This window comes from Anneissia japonica, unplaced genomic scaffold (assembly GCF_011630105.1).
Source record: "Anneissia japonica isolate Jap-2015-1 unplaced genomic scaffold, ASM1163010v1 scaffold288008_len1385354_cov213, whole genome shotgun sequence".
NCBI classification, from domain to species: domain Eukaryota; kingdom Metazoa; phylum Echinodermata; class Crinoidea; order Comatulida; family Comatulidae; genus Anneissia; species Anneissia japonica.
The window spans coordinates 988,108-1,002,468 of NW_022720123.1; the positions used below are offsets into that span (position 1 = coordinate 988,108).

Below are 14,361 nucleotides of genomic sequence, written 5' to 3' on the forward strand. Positions count from 1 at the left end.
ACACATATATATGTATAAGAGACAGTATATATATATATATATATATATATATATGTATGTATATATATATATGTATATACATATTAGTAGCAACACTTCAACAAACTGTAAAAGCTACTGGTTACAGTAGTTATTAAATTATATAACAGAGGTTTTATCAATATTTAAGTTAAATCTATCAATGTGTAGGTCATAGGTCTTCACGAACACCAAATCCCGGTCCTTTAGGTGGTTCTGTTAAGGATGTTAGTCCATTGATTGGTTCACAGGCAAAGCGACCACTCCTGAAGTATTAGGGGGAAAAAATTTAATCTTGATTTCAAAGGATATGAATTGACCAGATATGGCATCTATATATACTGTACTTAATTTCATTACATGATTGAGATAAATATACTTTTGTTTGTAGTGATTATAATGATGATGATGAATAATACTGAATATGTGTTGATCATAAACATTATTATGAAGACGATAATGATAATAGTAATGCTAAGGTGGTGTTCATGATGTTTAAAATAACAATGCTATTAACAATAATAATAATGACGACAATGGTGGTGGTGACGATGACAATGATGGTAATAATGATGAATATTATGAAAATGGTAGTGATATCGATGATAATGATGATAATGGATATAATGATGATGATGAGACGATGTTCATGCCCATAATGATGATGATGCCCAGGTCTTCACTGGTGATAAATTGCATGAACACAAGCTCAAAATGTATTTATTCTAACATATGAAACACGTGTTTTTTACTACTATGTGACAATTATAATCTTACATAGTGTAGTATACTGTACCTTGGGCCTGGCTTAGGGGATTTTCCTGCCTTCAAATCATCTAAGATTTCATTAATATCACTAACTTTCAGGTCCTCATAATAGTTGTCGTTTATCTGCACCATAGGGGCATTTACACACGCACCCAGACACTCAACTTCCGTCAAAGTAAACATCTTGTCCTTAGTAGTTTCACCACACTTAATTTCTGAAAAGAAATATAACGATGATAATATTGATCATTTTTATAAAATTTCTGAATATTATTCTCACCCAAGAGTGAGAGTCCAGCCATTCACAAGATGGAAATGATGCTTTATAAAATGAGTATTTTATAAGGCTTAGGAAGTGGAGTTGTTTTACTGTTGAGAAGAAATCGCAGAATTTGAAACCAAACTCCAGAGAATGGAAGGCGAACATCTTTAACTACCAAGCTACAGCCCCACTTGAGTATTAGCTACAACAATCACAATATCAAAACTAGAGCAGTCACTCCATAGAGCGCATACCTCTACCCTGTGCCTAAATACAGTACCAACAAGACGCAAGCAGTGTATATGGGGCAAAACTGCAGCATACCCTTAATGAAATAATTGAATCGCATATCGTATTCAGGCACATTATTTTCTTTGAGTGCTGCAGAATACCCTCAAGAGAATAATGGAATCGTCTATCATATTCAAGCACATTGTTTTCTCAAGTGCTGTCTAAATATGTGGGGCGATTCCTTTTTTTTTAATGCTCAAGAGTAAAAAAATCAAATTTCCGTGACCCTGACCTTGTCCTTTGACCAGAGAACATCCCCCTTGGCGGAGGCAACATAATATTTGATTGAGCAGCATACCTCAGTTGGCTAAACTGGTGGTAGCCAGTTGAATTTTTTTAAAGATTTGGTTCCTGGTTCATTTGCATCACTACTCTGTTGATCAAGACATTTATCAGCAGTAGGCAGAAATACCCATTTGATACCAAGACAATTATATTTAAACTATATGTTTATTTACTTTAAAATTGATAAAAAGGCTTTTGCTGTTACTTACTCAAATTGTCTTCAATTGCTTTTAAAATTTCTCTAGCGTTGCACAGCATACACGGTGTCGTGGTGCAAACCTGGACGTGGAACTTGCCGATAGGTTCTCTAAGGAACAAAAATTATTAATAGACAGATTGGTTAAAATTATAGTAGTTGTAGCAGGTTGGTAGTCAAGATTTCTACCTTCCAATCCAGGGTCCTGCATCATATCATGTACAATGCCAGGTTTTTACTACATAAAGCTTCAATAAAGAAATATTGATAATAAACTTATTTTATCGGTCCTACACATATTAAGTAAATTTTAAACATATTAATAAATTAACAACTATAATTGTTTAGTGTTGTTTGCGAGTCAAGCGGCCAAGCGGTTAGGCAAGGGCGCCACTAAGTAGAGCTTTAACCTCAGCGCTGGTTCGATTGGTAGAACCAAGTCTTCTCGGATAAGGACTTAAAATGGAGGTCCAGTGTACACATTTATTGTGCACCCTAAAAAACCCATTGCATCTTTTGGAAGCGTAGGGGGTTACTTGGATGCTATGGTACATTATAGCCCATTGCTGTGGAATGATGTGAACACAAGCACCTCTTTACAGCTAGGTAGTCAAGAACCACGCCTATACGCAACTTAGCACAATGACGCTGTGAATAACATTTAAGATTAATTAAAACCTCTGTAATAATAATAATAATAATAAATAAGTGAAAACCATTTAAAATGTGTAATTTAAATTTGTAATTGAATTATTTAAATTTTATTCATTTTTACCATAGATGGTATGGCATATCTTTAATTACAAACTAATGTTCATGATTTGCATTCACTTTATAATAATTTTTTAGAGCAATTGGGGCTTTCCTTTAATTAGATTTGATGTTTTGGTAATATTAAGTAAATACTCATAAAATATGAATGTAATTGCTTATTTAGTCTATGACACAATTGGTATTTAATCCACAATTGATTTAAATAAATTTAAATTTACCTGTTAAACATTGTGTAGAATGTAGCTACTTCATATACTCTCATCTTGGGCATATTGAGTATCTCGGCAACCTTATGCATAGCTGAGATGGGTAACCAACCATGCTGCCTCTGGGCTAAGTCTAAAGCTGGGATGACAGCCGCTGCTTTGTGACCCTCTGGGTAGTTGGCCATGATGTCATTAAGACGCTGTTGTTGACAAAAATAATAAAGTGCAGGTGAGCCGTGCTGCTGCCTTATATCACGACATTATTATTATTATTTAAAATTATAATTATCTTTAACTTATTAGAACAATTACCTACTGGCTATTAATTGTTTACTTATAAACTTTAAAGAGTTAAATTAATATATGTGGCAAAGACAAGCCAAACCAGTCACTGGTCGCAAAAATCGATTTTTAGTTATTAATACAGTGTTAAAGAGTAAAATAATAGCTACAAAATTGTAAACAAATCTTTTAAATCCGACATTTCCTTATGAAGTTACAAGCATTTAACATAGTTGTTTATAGTACAGTATTTGAGAAATCAGCCTTCAAAGTTTATGATTTCAGGCATTTCTCAGGCAAAGATTATCACCAAATCTTTAAAAATTGTTGTTTTAACATTAAAAATTGGGAAAATAACAGCATAGCATGATGTATAGATATATAAATGTTAGTTTAGTGCAATAAAATAGATTTCAAAAATTTTGACATTCCAGCATGTTTTGGCCATTATCTCTGAACAGGATTTGCGACAAGTGACTGGTTTGGCTTGTCTTTGCCACATATACATTAAAGGAATAAAAATCAACAGTGAATTGTAACACAAAAAAAGTCTCTAGGCTTGGACATTTTAATGTACGAGGACAATAACTAATTTTACTAAGAAAATATTTTACTTGCCAATTACATGTAAAGTATGTAAATGACCCTACAGGCCTATGTAACTTATTTAAAAGGAATTAGAATATTGCATGCTAACTAATATTTTGAAATAAACATCTCCTTTTAAATCTTATAAACACAAACCTTTAAATTTTCACTAGAGAATTCAAATTTGGTATCTGAATTATTTTCTGGTGTATCCCGGTGCTAAAAAGATAAAATAAAAATATAGTTAAAAAAAATATGCCTCTAATATAAACAAGGCAACATAAATTTGTAATATTACATAAACTGTAGGATACATTTAAAAACCTGGTGCTTAGATTAAATTGCCATTTATTTGTTTGATAATACTACACTTGGTCACATAGAATTAATTCAATGGATTATAACACACTGAAATAGATACTTGTTAGTTGATTGGTGGAATTAATAGTACATGACATTTTGTATTTATTTACACCATGAAGCAAAGTACAGTATTCCATTTTTTCAAACATTGGCATATTATTAATGTAATTTAGTCTCCTTAAAAAATAAATGGAAAACCTCTCCATTCATTTTTGTTCCATTCACAATTTTTCATTTGTTGAAAGAAGGTGTGACTGATACTGATACTGATAGTACATAGGAAAAGTAGACCAAACTTTAATTTTCACAAAAATATAAAATGACAAGCATCTATCTTGGATTGTTCATCTACTTTTTGTTTTCCACGTTCTGTTTCTTCCTTCAGAATAGGTTAGTTTAGTCACCAGCATCACTAGAGCACCTGTGAGTACTGTTCCAGCTGGCCATGTGTCTCAAATTGCTGGGGAATGGTGCAGGGATACTGGTTCGTTCTTAGTTTGATTTTATTTATTTATTTACTTGGTATAAAATACTCAAAATGCAACAAAGGTTGAAATACTTTTGAGTTTACAAAATGAACAAATGAAAATATATGTTAAATAAAACATCAAACACCACACATTAAAAACTCCAAACTTTAGACCTATCAATTCAATCTATATACATTGATTAATTATTATAAATCTACATACAGGAAGATTGTTATTACTTATTAATTATTTAAATATATATGTACATTGTTTCTGATTAGTTTTAGTATATTTTATGGGTTATTTTTCGGGTTTTTTTTCATATTCATCAAGCGCTTTGAGACGATTTGTAATTGTGTAAGGCGCTAGACAAGTCGATTTTCATCAACTAGACAAACAAGAAGAATGTATCTGTCCCAATTACAATTGTTAATTTTTTAAAAGGCCTACCATAATATTTTTCGAAATTTTATTTTTACACTAGAAATGATCTAAGTGAATAACTTACCACAAACAAATGATCTGATGCTATTGGAGCAGTTCTGTGCATAAACTTGACATGCTGTTGCTAAAATGAGGAAAGGTACTTGAAAACACTTTGGCCTATTAAAATTGAGTACAATCAATATTTAATTTAGTTCTCAAACTTCATTCAATTTTTAAGAAAAAGACAATTTTCTTTCTCTATGGTTTCTGTAAACATAAATGAATGATTTATGACGTAGTGGAATTGAGCAAGCTGGTACCAACTATCTTCATGTGTATTGAAAACAAAAACTAAACTAAGAAGCCCAGGCCTAGTCCTAAAAATATAATTATATATATTATTATTAATTACACATTACCGAAAATGTAATTTCCGATTCTGTTAAGTCTGAATCATTTGTCTGTTCTGTCACAGGTTTTGGTTCATGCTACTAGGCCTACTACTACCTGTAGTTAGTTCAGCATCTATACTAGGCCATAGCCAGCAGTGTATGTAATGAATTGGTCCATGGTAGGAAGGCCTCCCCATTCCACATAGAAATGCAGGGAGTAAGGCCTGCAGTCCTTGACTGAGGAGGTCTCCGAGGCAGGGAGGGATGTCTAGCGGAAGTGTTGTATCATATCGGCCGCTGACTAAAAATTATGGAATGACAGTTTCATCAATGCCGCCCTCTACGCTAATATCGCATATTAACACAATAGACAGCAATGTTATAATTCATGTGTAATATTTCATTGATTTAATTTACAGATGGGATCATGACAGATTCTGTTACATTTAAAATGAATGAATTAAAGAATGTAATGTATGTTAAAATTAAAAATATGATTATATAAAATAAATATAGTTGAACAAAATGATTATCATCGTTAGTCGTTATTTTTGAACTTAAAAAATGTGTACTACAAAAATGTTATGTGTAGTAATAAACCCACAGTACCACTAATGTATATTTTTCGTACATTGTATAGACGCTATTACTGTGTAATGCTATGTCTATGAATATACCGTAAAACCTGGAAGTTGGCTTTTGATGGGCTTCTTTTCGAGGCTACTTTTGCAAAGTAAAGAGGGGGCTTATTTTCAAAATGAATGCTGTCTGTAAATTTTGTGAATTTGTACTATAAAACAATAAGGCCATTTTAACATGAATTTATACCATGAGGTGTATTTAAATGACATTAAATTACCTAAACTACGGCGGCTGATTTGATCCTAGACCCTAGCGGCTAGCCTAGCCTAGCTGGACTGTGGCATAGCCACATATCATATGTCATATGCCTAGTCTGGCTAGCCCCTTTAGGCCTAGCATGATATAGGTCTCTAGTCTAGAGGCCGGACCTAACCTCCTCATTACCTTAATTAAAAGACCTAATGCGTTACGAAACATACCATAGGCTTTGAAGCCCTTACTACAGCTCTACTTAGTGAAGACAACATATTTCAGTATTGCTTTCCCTGAATTTTAGCATAACATTCGTACTCTTCTGACGACCCACAAACGACGGGTGGTCTCCCATCGACCGAGTTGCAAACTTGACGCCCTCTGTTGTTCAAGTCTAAAACAATAGAGGGCGTCTGCAATTTTGTTGCTACAACAACATTTTTTCCTCGCAGTCAGTGTTTGTTTTTTACTAATCTATTGAGATTCGAATGATTGCAAGTAATGCAGAACTAGGCCTAGGCCTTTATGCTATGGCATTTGTATTAATGCATACATGATATGTCTCCAAGCCTAGGTAAGTAGCCTAGGCCTATACTATAGGCTAGAAATTGATATGGTAAACTTACCCAGGTCTAAAAAGGAGTAAGGAGGCTAGGCTGCACCACCCGAGTTTGTTGGTGATCCAGTTTGTTTTGACTTGGCCCTTCTTAAATTTAAGAGGCCTAGGCCCTAGGAGGCCTAGGCTAATAGGCCCTAGGGGCCTAGGCTTAGTTGATAGTATTGTAGCCTAGGCCTAGTAGCCTTTAAGGCGTCAATGCACTTTAGTACTCTATCCTAACCTTAACAGTAACATTGTCTGGAGTTATATGATTAAGGTTAGGCTTATTAGGTAGGGTGGAGTAAAGTGTTGCACCATTTATATATTTCTGATATATTTTTTTAAAGGAGTGAATACATTTTGCATTGAATTAAATTATTTGAGTACCAAATTCATCAACAATTAAGAACTTTTAAAAGCAATACGTCAGATGATATATGTAAAACTTCATTTTATTCTAGAGACTTTTAAATTTAAATTTTAATTTAATTTATGATTCAGGCATATACTGTACTACTGTACACACAACACAGGATTACAGATTATAATTGTTACTTATTGTGTGTATTTGCATATTGAAAAGGTTTGTGTTTAAAACTTTTCCATGTGTTATCATAGATTAGAGGATTACACAATGGCAAATAGGAAACAGACAAAGAACCTGGCAACCTCACCCAAAGGAAAGTACTTTGACCTCCAGCTAAAGTTCTTCACTGGTGAAATTTATCCTTTAACAGACATATTCAATGATATGAAGATTAAGGACTTAAAAGCAGTGATGGAGTTTGTCTCTGGTGTACCAAGCTATCTTCAAAGACCATCTTACTTAGATGATGGTAGGTATACAACATTTACAGTGTCCCCTCCAATTTGAGACCCCTTTGATTCTGAGACCATTCTAATTTAAAACCACCTTTTCAAAGAACCAAATAATAATAATCAATCTTGTAACCCCAAAGCTAACCCAAGTGGAGACCGATACTCCAAGACCACCCCAAATTTTCAGGCCCCTAATTGCTCTTGAATTGGAGGGCAATCTGTATCATCAAGAAGTTTTGATTCATTCAGTCTGATTATGTAAGTCAAAGCAGTCTTGATGTTACACAACCAAGAAAAGTTGGTGATCTGTGTTTTCATAATTGAATGTCAAGTACCACAACTTTTAATGATCTATAAATTATAAGCCAAGTCTCATTTAAAGAGGTTGAAATTATACAATTCATTTGTTACTCTGGTAAAAAACATAATATAGACATTAGCATCTGTATGATAGACCATTAAGCTGATACTTGGCAATTTGCGAGAGAGCAGCTTAGCTCAGTCGGCTAATCTGGTGGTACCGCTGTGTATGCGCTGAACCGTGGAGATCTCTAGGTCCCCGGTTCAATTCCCATCGCTGCCTCTCCTTGTGTTTCAGCTAGAGGGCTGAAATACAAGTTACTAGCGCACCGTCTTTCAGATGAGACGTTTAAGCCGTTGGTCCTGTGTGCATTATGGCCCATGTGCACATTAAAGAACGCAGTACACTCTTCGGAAAAGAGTAAGGGATTGTCTCCCGGTGTACTGCCCAATCACCACCAGAAGGACCCCACTGGAAATAAGTCTTCTTCTAGACTTTCGTAGGCTATCCTTGGTGTTTACACCGAATAAATCCAATGCTGCACTGCAAGGTGGGCACTGGCTAAACCATGTGACTCGGTAAACGCCAGTTTTATTATGCCAGACATTTGTGTTGTTGTCATTCACCAAATATTGTTCATTTCATGTTAATGATTTTCCTCAGCGGACCTGATGGATGATAGCAATGTGAGACACCATGACATCGTAGCAGGTGGTACTATTTACTTAGATGTTTGGAACACCTGGAAAGTATTGATCAAAGCAGCTGCTGAGGGAAATATAGACCAGGTGTGTAGTTACAGGTGTTAAGCCCTGTCTAGACTATCAAATTTTATTTGACAAAAACATGTTGCATGCCTAAATATGGTCATGATGACATCACATCATGACCATATATAGGCACATTATGACCATATATAGGCACATCATGACTATATATGGGCATACAAGTGTGATAGTGTGGACAGAGTTTTACCATATTTAATTGTCTATGAATTATGATACCAAACTATATAACAAACAAAATTTGACATTTAATTTTTTTTAAATGGCAGGTGATGAAATTAGGCGTTACTTCGGAAATAGAGTTCAAAACACCAAGTTCGATTCGTATGAATGAGAAGGCAAAGCAAGTTTGGATAGCTGAACGAGCGTTTGTCGCTTTGTGTATAGCAGCCCATAGAGGCCATGTCAGCCTGGTGCAGAAACTCATTGATGGTGGTAGGTGCATAATGTTCAGTAGGCCTTCTGTATTTATATGGCACAATCATTAATATGTATCAAACTATTATCCTTGTCCTTGGATTTATTTTGGCAAACATATACAGCATGCAACATCCCCTGGACATTATTCTTCAGTGTGCAACATGTACATTCTACTGTACACAGACATTATTTGCCTGGTTCTCACGAGAGTCCTAGTATCCGGATCGGGAGCTAACCATTAGCGCTAACCGTTAGCACCTGCGTGAGAACGCACGCGTTTACAATTTCCAGTTTCTTATTGGCCAGTGATTTGATCATCATATTTTTGGTATCTGGATCGGGATTTTCTCGGATGGACGCACGGCAGCTAACGGTTAGCAGGATCCGGATTCTGCTAACCGTTAGTAGTCGTGTGAGAACATAGCCATTATCATCTCAAGACACTACTATGTAGCTAGTGTATGCTTATGCTTAATGATAAATGTAAATATAGAATAGCATGTCCAAATTCCACAAACAAAAATAGACAAAATGTGATTGAAAACATAAATGTCTTGTTGCAACTCTGACTGCTGTACCAACTCCTCAAATTATATAAAAATATACCAACATACCTGAATTTCTTTTTATTATTTCAAGGTGCTGATGTCCATGCTAAGACTCCTCTTGGAAGGACAGCTCTGCACATTGCTGCTGCACAAGGAAAGAACAATGCAGTGGAGGTATTACTCAGCAATGGTGCTAAGATTGATTCACCAGACAACGAGGGTAAAAACCCTCTTGTTTTAGCTGGACTTTGGGGACACAAGTCTTGCGAAAGACAAATATTCTTGTTTCAGTGGCAGCAGAGAGCTGCCTTACAGAAATCGCATCATTCTGAAGCTGGCAGGATGGCTCACCAGATGTATGATTCCACATTGCAAACATGGATGAAAGGAGATCATAAAAAACTTTACATGGCACAGATTCTTCCACCAGGAGAATACTCTGGGACAGCTTTAAGTGCTCCACGACGTGAGCGACAAAATTCACCTTCAAAGGAAATGGCAACTGAAGACAATGCAGAAGATGAGTGGGATGAACTGGAATGGATAGATGAGGATGGTATCAAGACAAACGCTGATCAAAGAGAACTGACTTTTAAAGTTCCACAGAAAGGCAAAGCTGGTCAAGCAGATGGGGTTTCAGGCAACAGCAGCAAGCCAGCAAAGTAAGAGTTCATTCTTGATGGGAAGGCAGAGTCTTGACTTTAGGGTTGCATATTGAAGTGTTACAATAGAAATAATAATATGAGCATTTTAAATCAAAAATACACCAGAACTGAATTCATTTAATACAATTTCTAGATCCTGCCAACTTAGGTATCCCGTCATACTCAAAATCTACACAGTAGTCATGATATTATGTATATATCTTTTACTTATAATATTGCTTGTTTCTTGTATAGAATGGCAGGTGTAAGATCGAAAAAACTAGCAGCATCAAGTAAATCAGGTTCCTTTGATGCCTGGCTTGCCTCAAAACAGAAAAAGGAACAGCAAGAAAAAGAAAGAAAGAGACGGATTCGTGAAGCTCAAAAAGAAAAGGAGGAAGACGAGTATAGAGCAACAGTCGAGAAGGAAAAATCATATGAAACATGGCTTAAAGAACAGAAACCTGTTAAAGGAAGAGGGGGACGTGGGGGGCTATCACCAGACAGGGCATCTCCAGATGTCCACAAGTTTGACTTGTTGAAAATTCGTAAAGAAATGGGTATATTCAAACCAGTAAAAGCAACATGAAAAGAACTTTGTCTGGTGGTTAATGGGTTCCTTGTATCAGTAGATGTCTTGTTTGACATGGCTATGGGCTGCTGAAGTACAGTATTCTGCCATCGAGTGCAATGTGTGGTACCTTATACTGTACAGTAGTAAATATGATCACTAAATCAAGAAAATGTCTTTGTTGTATTGATCTACAAAACATGGAAGTTAATAATTACAGTATATTGACATGTCGGTTCTGTATAAGCTAAAAATTACGCGAGGAAGTAATAAATAATCGATAGATTGGCACACCGCTAGTGTTTTGGTGCTATTTGATTTAAAAGATGAAGGATAGAGAGGTACAATAGTTTGTAATAATCGTCAGAGGAATCATGTACTTGGATTTGAACCCATGATCATCATCTGGAGCAAGCACCACTAACTTCATGAAACTCCCTATTCACTCCAATCATTTAATATTGCTTTTCTTCAAATGAAATATGCCTTTACCATGAAGACGTTAGTACATTAAAACTTCTATTAAGGGGACAACTTCAGGATCACTGGAGAGGTTGGGCTTTTATAGGATGTACTTTTAATAGGGGTGTCCCTTAATAGGGTGCCCCTTTGATAGGGGTGTCCCTTTAATAGAGGTGTCCAGATGAGGGGTTCGACTGTGTGATAATGTATTGACAAATCAAATTTATTGTTTGAGCTTTTTTATTGTAAGAACATTAAAAATGTATATTATTTTTCACTGATGTCTGAGTTTTCTGACATGTACTGTATGTTGTTTCTAAGAAAATCAAAATAGATACAAACTTGATAAGTAACAGCTACAAAGTAAACGTAAGTAAACAGCCAGAGCGGATGATGCAGCACGTGTTCTTCGGGGACAAGCGCGTATCCCAGGCCTTGTTCTGACTGGTCATTTGTTTTGATTGAATCTCCGCCAGAAAGGCCCATTTAATCAGGGAGAAGTTAGCTTTCAGATTAAATGCTAAGAAGCAGCAAGAAGACAAAAAGTGATGACAATTTCCATCCTTGAAGTTAAGTCTGATTCTTTATAAACTTGGGTTACTGTACTATGCTAATATCTGTTCTGTGTCTTATCAGGGAGCAAGTTGGTAGACCCATAACAACTCCCTGGTAGACCCTACCCTTCGCCGAATATCACAATGAAGACTTTTGGACGATAATGAACCCTTGTCTTCCGATAATGGTGTGTTTTAAAAAATGTACGAACCGTCGCAGATTAATTATAGTCTTACAACATCGTATGTAGAATAGCGCCCTCAAGCACAGAACGTACAGTCCTTCCTCAAAGATCTTTGCAGTCCCTGTATATCCTCCCATGGTATATCACCATGATCCAGTATTCACTGATAATATTATATATCCAATAGTACATGTTGTTCTGGAAATGGAACAAATCAGGACTTTCAGAATGGTAATTACAGTGCAGTGAGCTAACATTGAATAATCGTCCTTTAAATGTTATTTTCAAAATGAAAGGTTAAAGGTTGTGCTCACTACGCATTGATGAAAAACAAATTGCACAAGAATCGTCTGGTTCACGTGAATTTCCTTGACTTTTATAATGTGTATATTATTGCTAAAATGCTCCTCTTTCACCTCTTCCCACCCTACCGTATGAGAAATGCGATTTATCATACTGTGAGCGAGTTCATAAACATCTCGCATCTTCCACTACCGTGCAATAATAATTTTTTTTAAAATTATAATTAGGTTTAATTCACATTAACTGTTAGAAGAAAAACGATAATTATTTAAAAACACACTTACTAGACATTCAAAACATGGTTGGGCCAAACGTGGCACTAGTTATAAGACGAGTGTGTGCAGTCTGTTTTTCTTTCAAATTTCATAACTAATCACTTAATTTGAAATTCCGATTCTTCCTATCCTACCCCCTAGGTAACATCTTTGGCAACGTTCAGGTAAATTGCATTCATCCTGCAACTAGCGTGTTTGAAATAGATTCTGGGTGCGAAAGCAAATGGATTAATATAACAAATACTGTAGACATTCAAGAGCAGGCAGACTCGAACAGGTGACGTCCAAGTAATTGCGCATCCTATCCTGATGTAATTATGGGATTTAAAATGCATTGTGGGCGCGAAAGCAGTCAGAACCATTCATAATAGATTATGCCAAAATGAAGGAATAGTTATAAAAATAGTTACATTAGTACAGTATATTAGGCCTGATGTTTAAAGTACTTTGCCCTGACCGTTTACAAGCAATGTTTGTTCGCCGAGACGACGATTGTTTTAACTACAGAAATAAACTGGTTTATGCATATAGCTAATATATAGGCTTTGCAAGTTCAACATAAAAGTTTATCGAGTCGAGACACGTAGGCATGTTTAATGCGTGATAGACAAAATTAAGTTACGGATAATGTCCTTTAATCAAATGTGGCGGCATCACTGGAATTACAAATGATAAATTAAAGTGGATTTACACATCAAAGTGATTTTCCGCCCAGAGATTGATTTTTTTAAATCATAAAATTGTCTTAGGCTTGCATTAGCCATTATTCTCGTATATTTTATCCCATTGCAATGCAGGCCTCGGCCGCGTCAGTATTCGTTTCGTATCCTACAAAAACGTATTCGTTATGTAAAATAATGCATATTAATAAATATTTTAAAAAAATTGAAATACCTTTTTTTCTGATTAATAATGGATGTATGTTTATAAACTCGCAATTTCGAAGATTTTGATGTTAAATTTAGCATACCTGATTTTAACCTTTTCTGTACTTTTCTAACTACTATCTGTTAGCTACCTAATGTCTTACTCAGCGCATGAGTCCGTCATAATGAGGTATGGTGGATCATAATTATTTAATTAATTAATTTATTAATGACGAGAAACGAGTCGTTATACAGTGCATAGATCATGAGCGCCGATTGTTTTGAGTTGTATGTTCTTGTACCTTATGCGGCATGCGCATTGGGCTATTCCCGTAACCCGACTGAAAACATAACAGGCTTATAATTTTGTACATGATACTTAGCCAACTTTTAACATGTAATTAACAAATAAATATAAAATAACGCTTTCTCCGTCTGTGAAGCTGTGTTTTAGTAAAAGGCATGTTCACGTTGATCTTTATTTCTGGGTTATTACCCCTTTTCGTAATATTACTTGTTTATTGTTTTTTTAAATTCTAACATATTTTCATAAAATATGTTATTATTTTAAAGAATGAATGTAACTGCTGATTGTCTATTTGCTCACCAGTATTTCATTCTTTTTTCTCTGCATATTTACACACCCACACACACACACGTAAATAAAATATATAAATATATATATATGCATATAAATACATATATATATATTGTTATTGTTTTTAAATATATATATATATATATAGTATATATCTGTCTCTTATACACATCTAGATGTGTATAAGAGACAGGGGTATAGGCGACTAGGCCAACAAAAATATGAAAGACATCGGTAGAACAAGTTTTACAGCAGTTAAACTGGACTTGGATGACGA

General features: G+C 35.1%; 2 protein-coding genes across 4 annotated transcripts; one reads left to right on the plus strand and one right to left on the minus strand.

Moving 5' to 3' along the window:
- Nucleotides 1-31: 31 nt before the first annotated feature.
- Nucleotides 32-6,539, minus strand: LOC117111226 (NADH dehydrogenase [ubiquinone] flavoprotein 2, mitochondrial-like). 3 transcript variants are annotated; one of them, XM_033254121.1, is made up of 7 exons: nucleotides 6,383-6,539; nucleotides 5,012-5,071; nucleotides 3,827-3,889; nucleotides 2,813-3,000; nucleotides 1,834-1,931; nucleotides 815-1,001; nucleotides 32-284 (listed from the first exon to the last, which is right to left on the minus strand). In XM_033254121.1, exons 1-7 carry the CDS (start codon nucleotides 6,428-6,430, stop codon nucleotides 191-193), a joined length of 738 nt encoding a protein of 245 aa, XP_033110012.1. In that variant the 5' UTR covers nucleotides 6,431-6,539; the 3' UTR covers nucleotides 32-190. The 3 variants fall into 3 exon arrangements, with proteins under 3 accessions (XP_033110012.1, XP_033110014.1, XP_033110013.1); XM_033254123.1 differs by having other exon boundaries at nucleotides 5,012-5,106; nucleotides 6,383-6,516; XM_033254122.1 differs by having other exon boundaries at nucleotides 6,348-6,453.
- A 42-nt stretch (nucleotides 6,540-6,581) lies between these two features.
- On the plus strand, nucleotides 6,582-11,584 carry LOC117111224. The gene is made up of 6 exons (XM_033254119.1): nucleotides 6,582-6,729; nucleotides 7,372-7,589; nucleotides 8,537-8,661; nucleotides 8,928-9,093; nucleotides 9,718-10,288; nucleotides 10,526-11,584. The coding sequence occupies exons 2-6, from the start codon at nucleotides 7,388-7,390 to the stop codon at nucleotides 10,857-10,859; spliced, it is 1,398 nt and encodes a 465-aa protein (XP_033110010.1). The 5' UTR covers nucleotides 6,582-6,729; nucleotides 7,372-7,387; the 3' UTR covers nucleotides 10,860-11,584.
- The last annotated feature ends 2,777 nt before the right edge of the window (nucleotides 11,585-14,361 follow it).

Coding starts and splice junctions, on each gene's coding strand:
- LOC117111226 (XM_033254121.1), bottom strand. CDS start 6,430: ATGTTGTCTTCACTAAGTAGAGCTGTAGTAAGGGCTTCAAAGCCTATG. Junction 5,072..6,382: donor TAAGGGCTTCAAAGCCTATG/GTATGTTTCGTA, acceptor TCCTCATTTTAG/CAACAGCATGTCAAGTTTAT. Junction 285..814: donor TCCCCTAAGCCAGGCCCAAG/GTACAGTATACT, acceptor CTAATACTTCAG/GAGTGGTCGCTTTGCCTGTG.
- LOC117111224 (XM_033254119.1), top strand. CDS start 7,388: ATGGCAAATAGGAAACAGACAAAGAACCTGGCAACCTCACCCAAAGGA. Junction 8,662..8,927: donor CTGAGGGAAATATAGACCAG/GTGTGTAGTTAC, acceptor TTTAAATGGCAG/GTGATGAAATTAGGCGTTAC. Junction 9,094..9,717: donor GCAGAAACTCATTGATGGTG/GTAGGTGCATAA, acceptor TATTATTTCAAG/GTGCTGATGTCCATGCTAAG.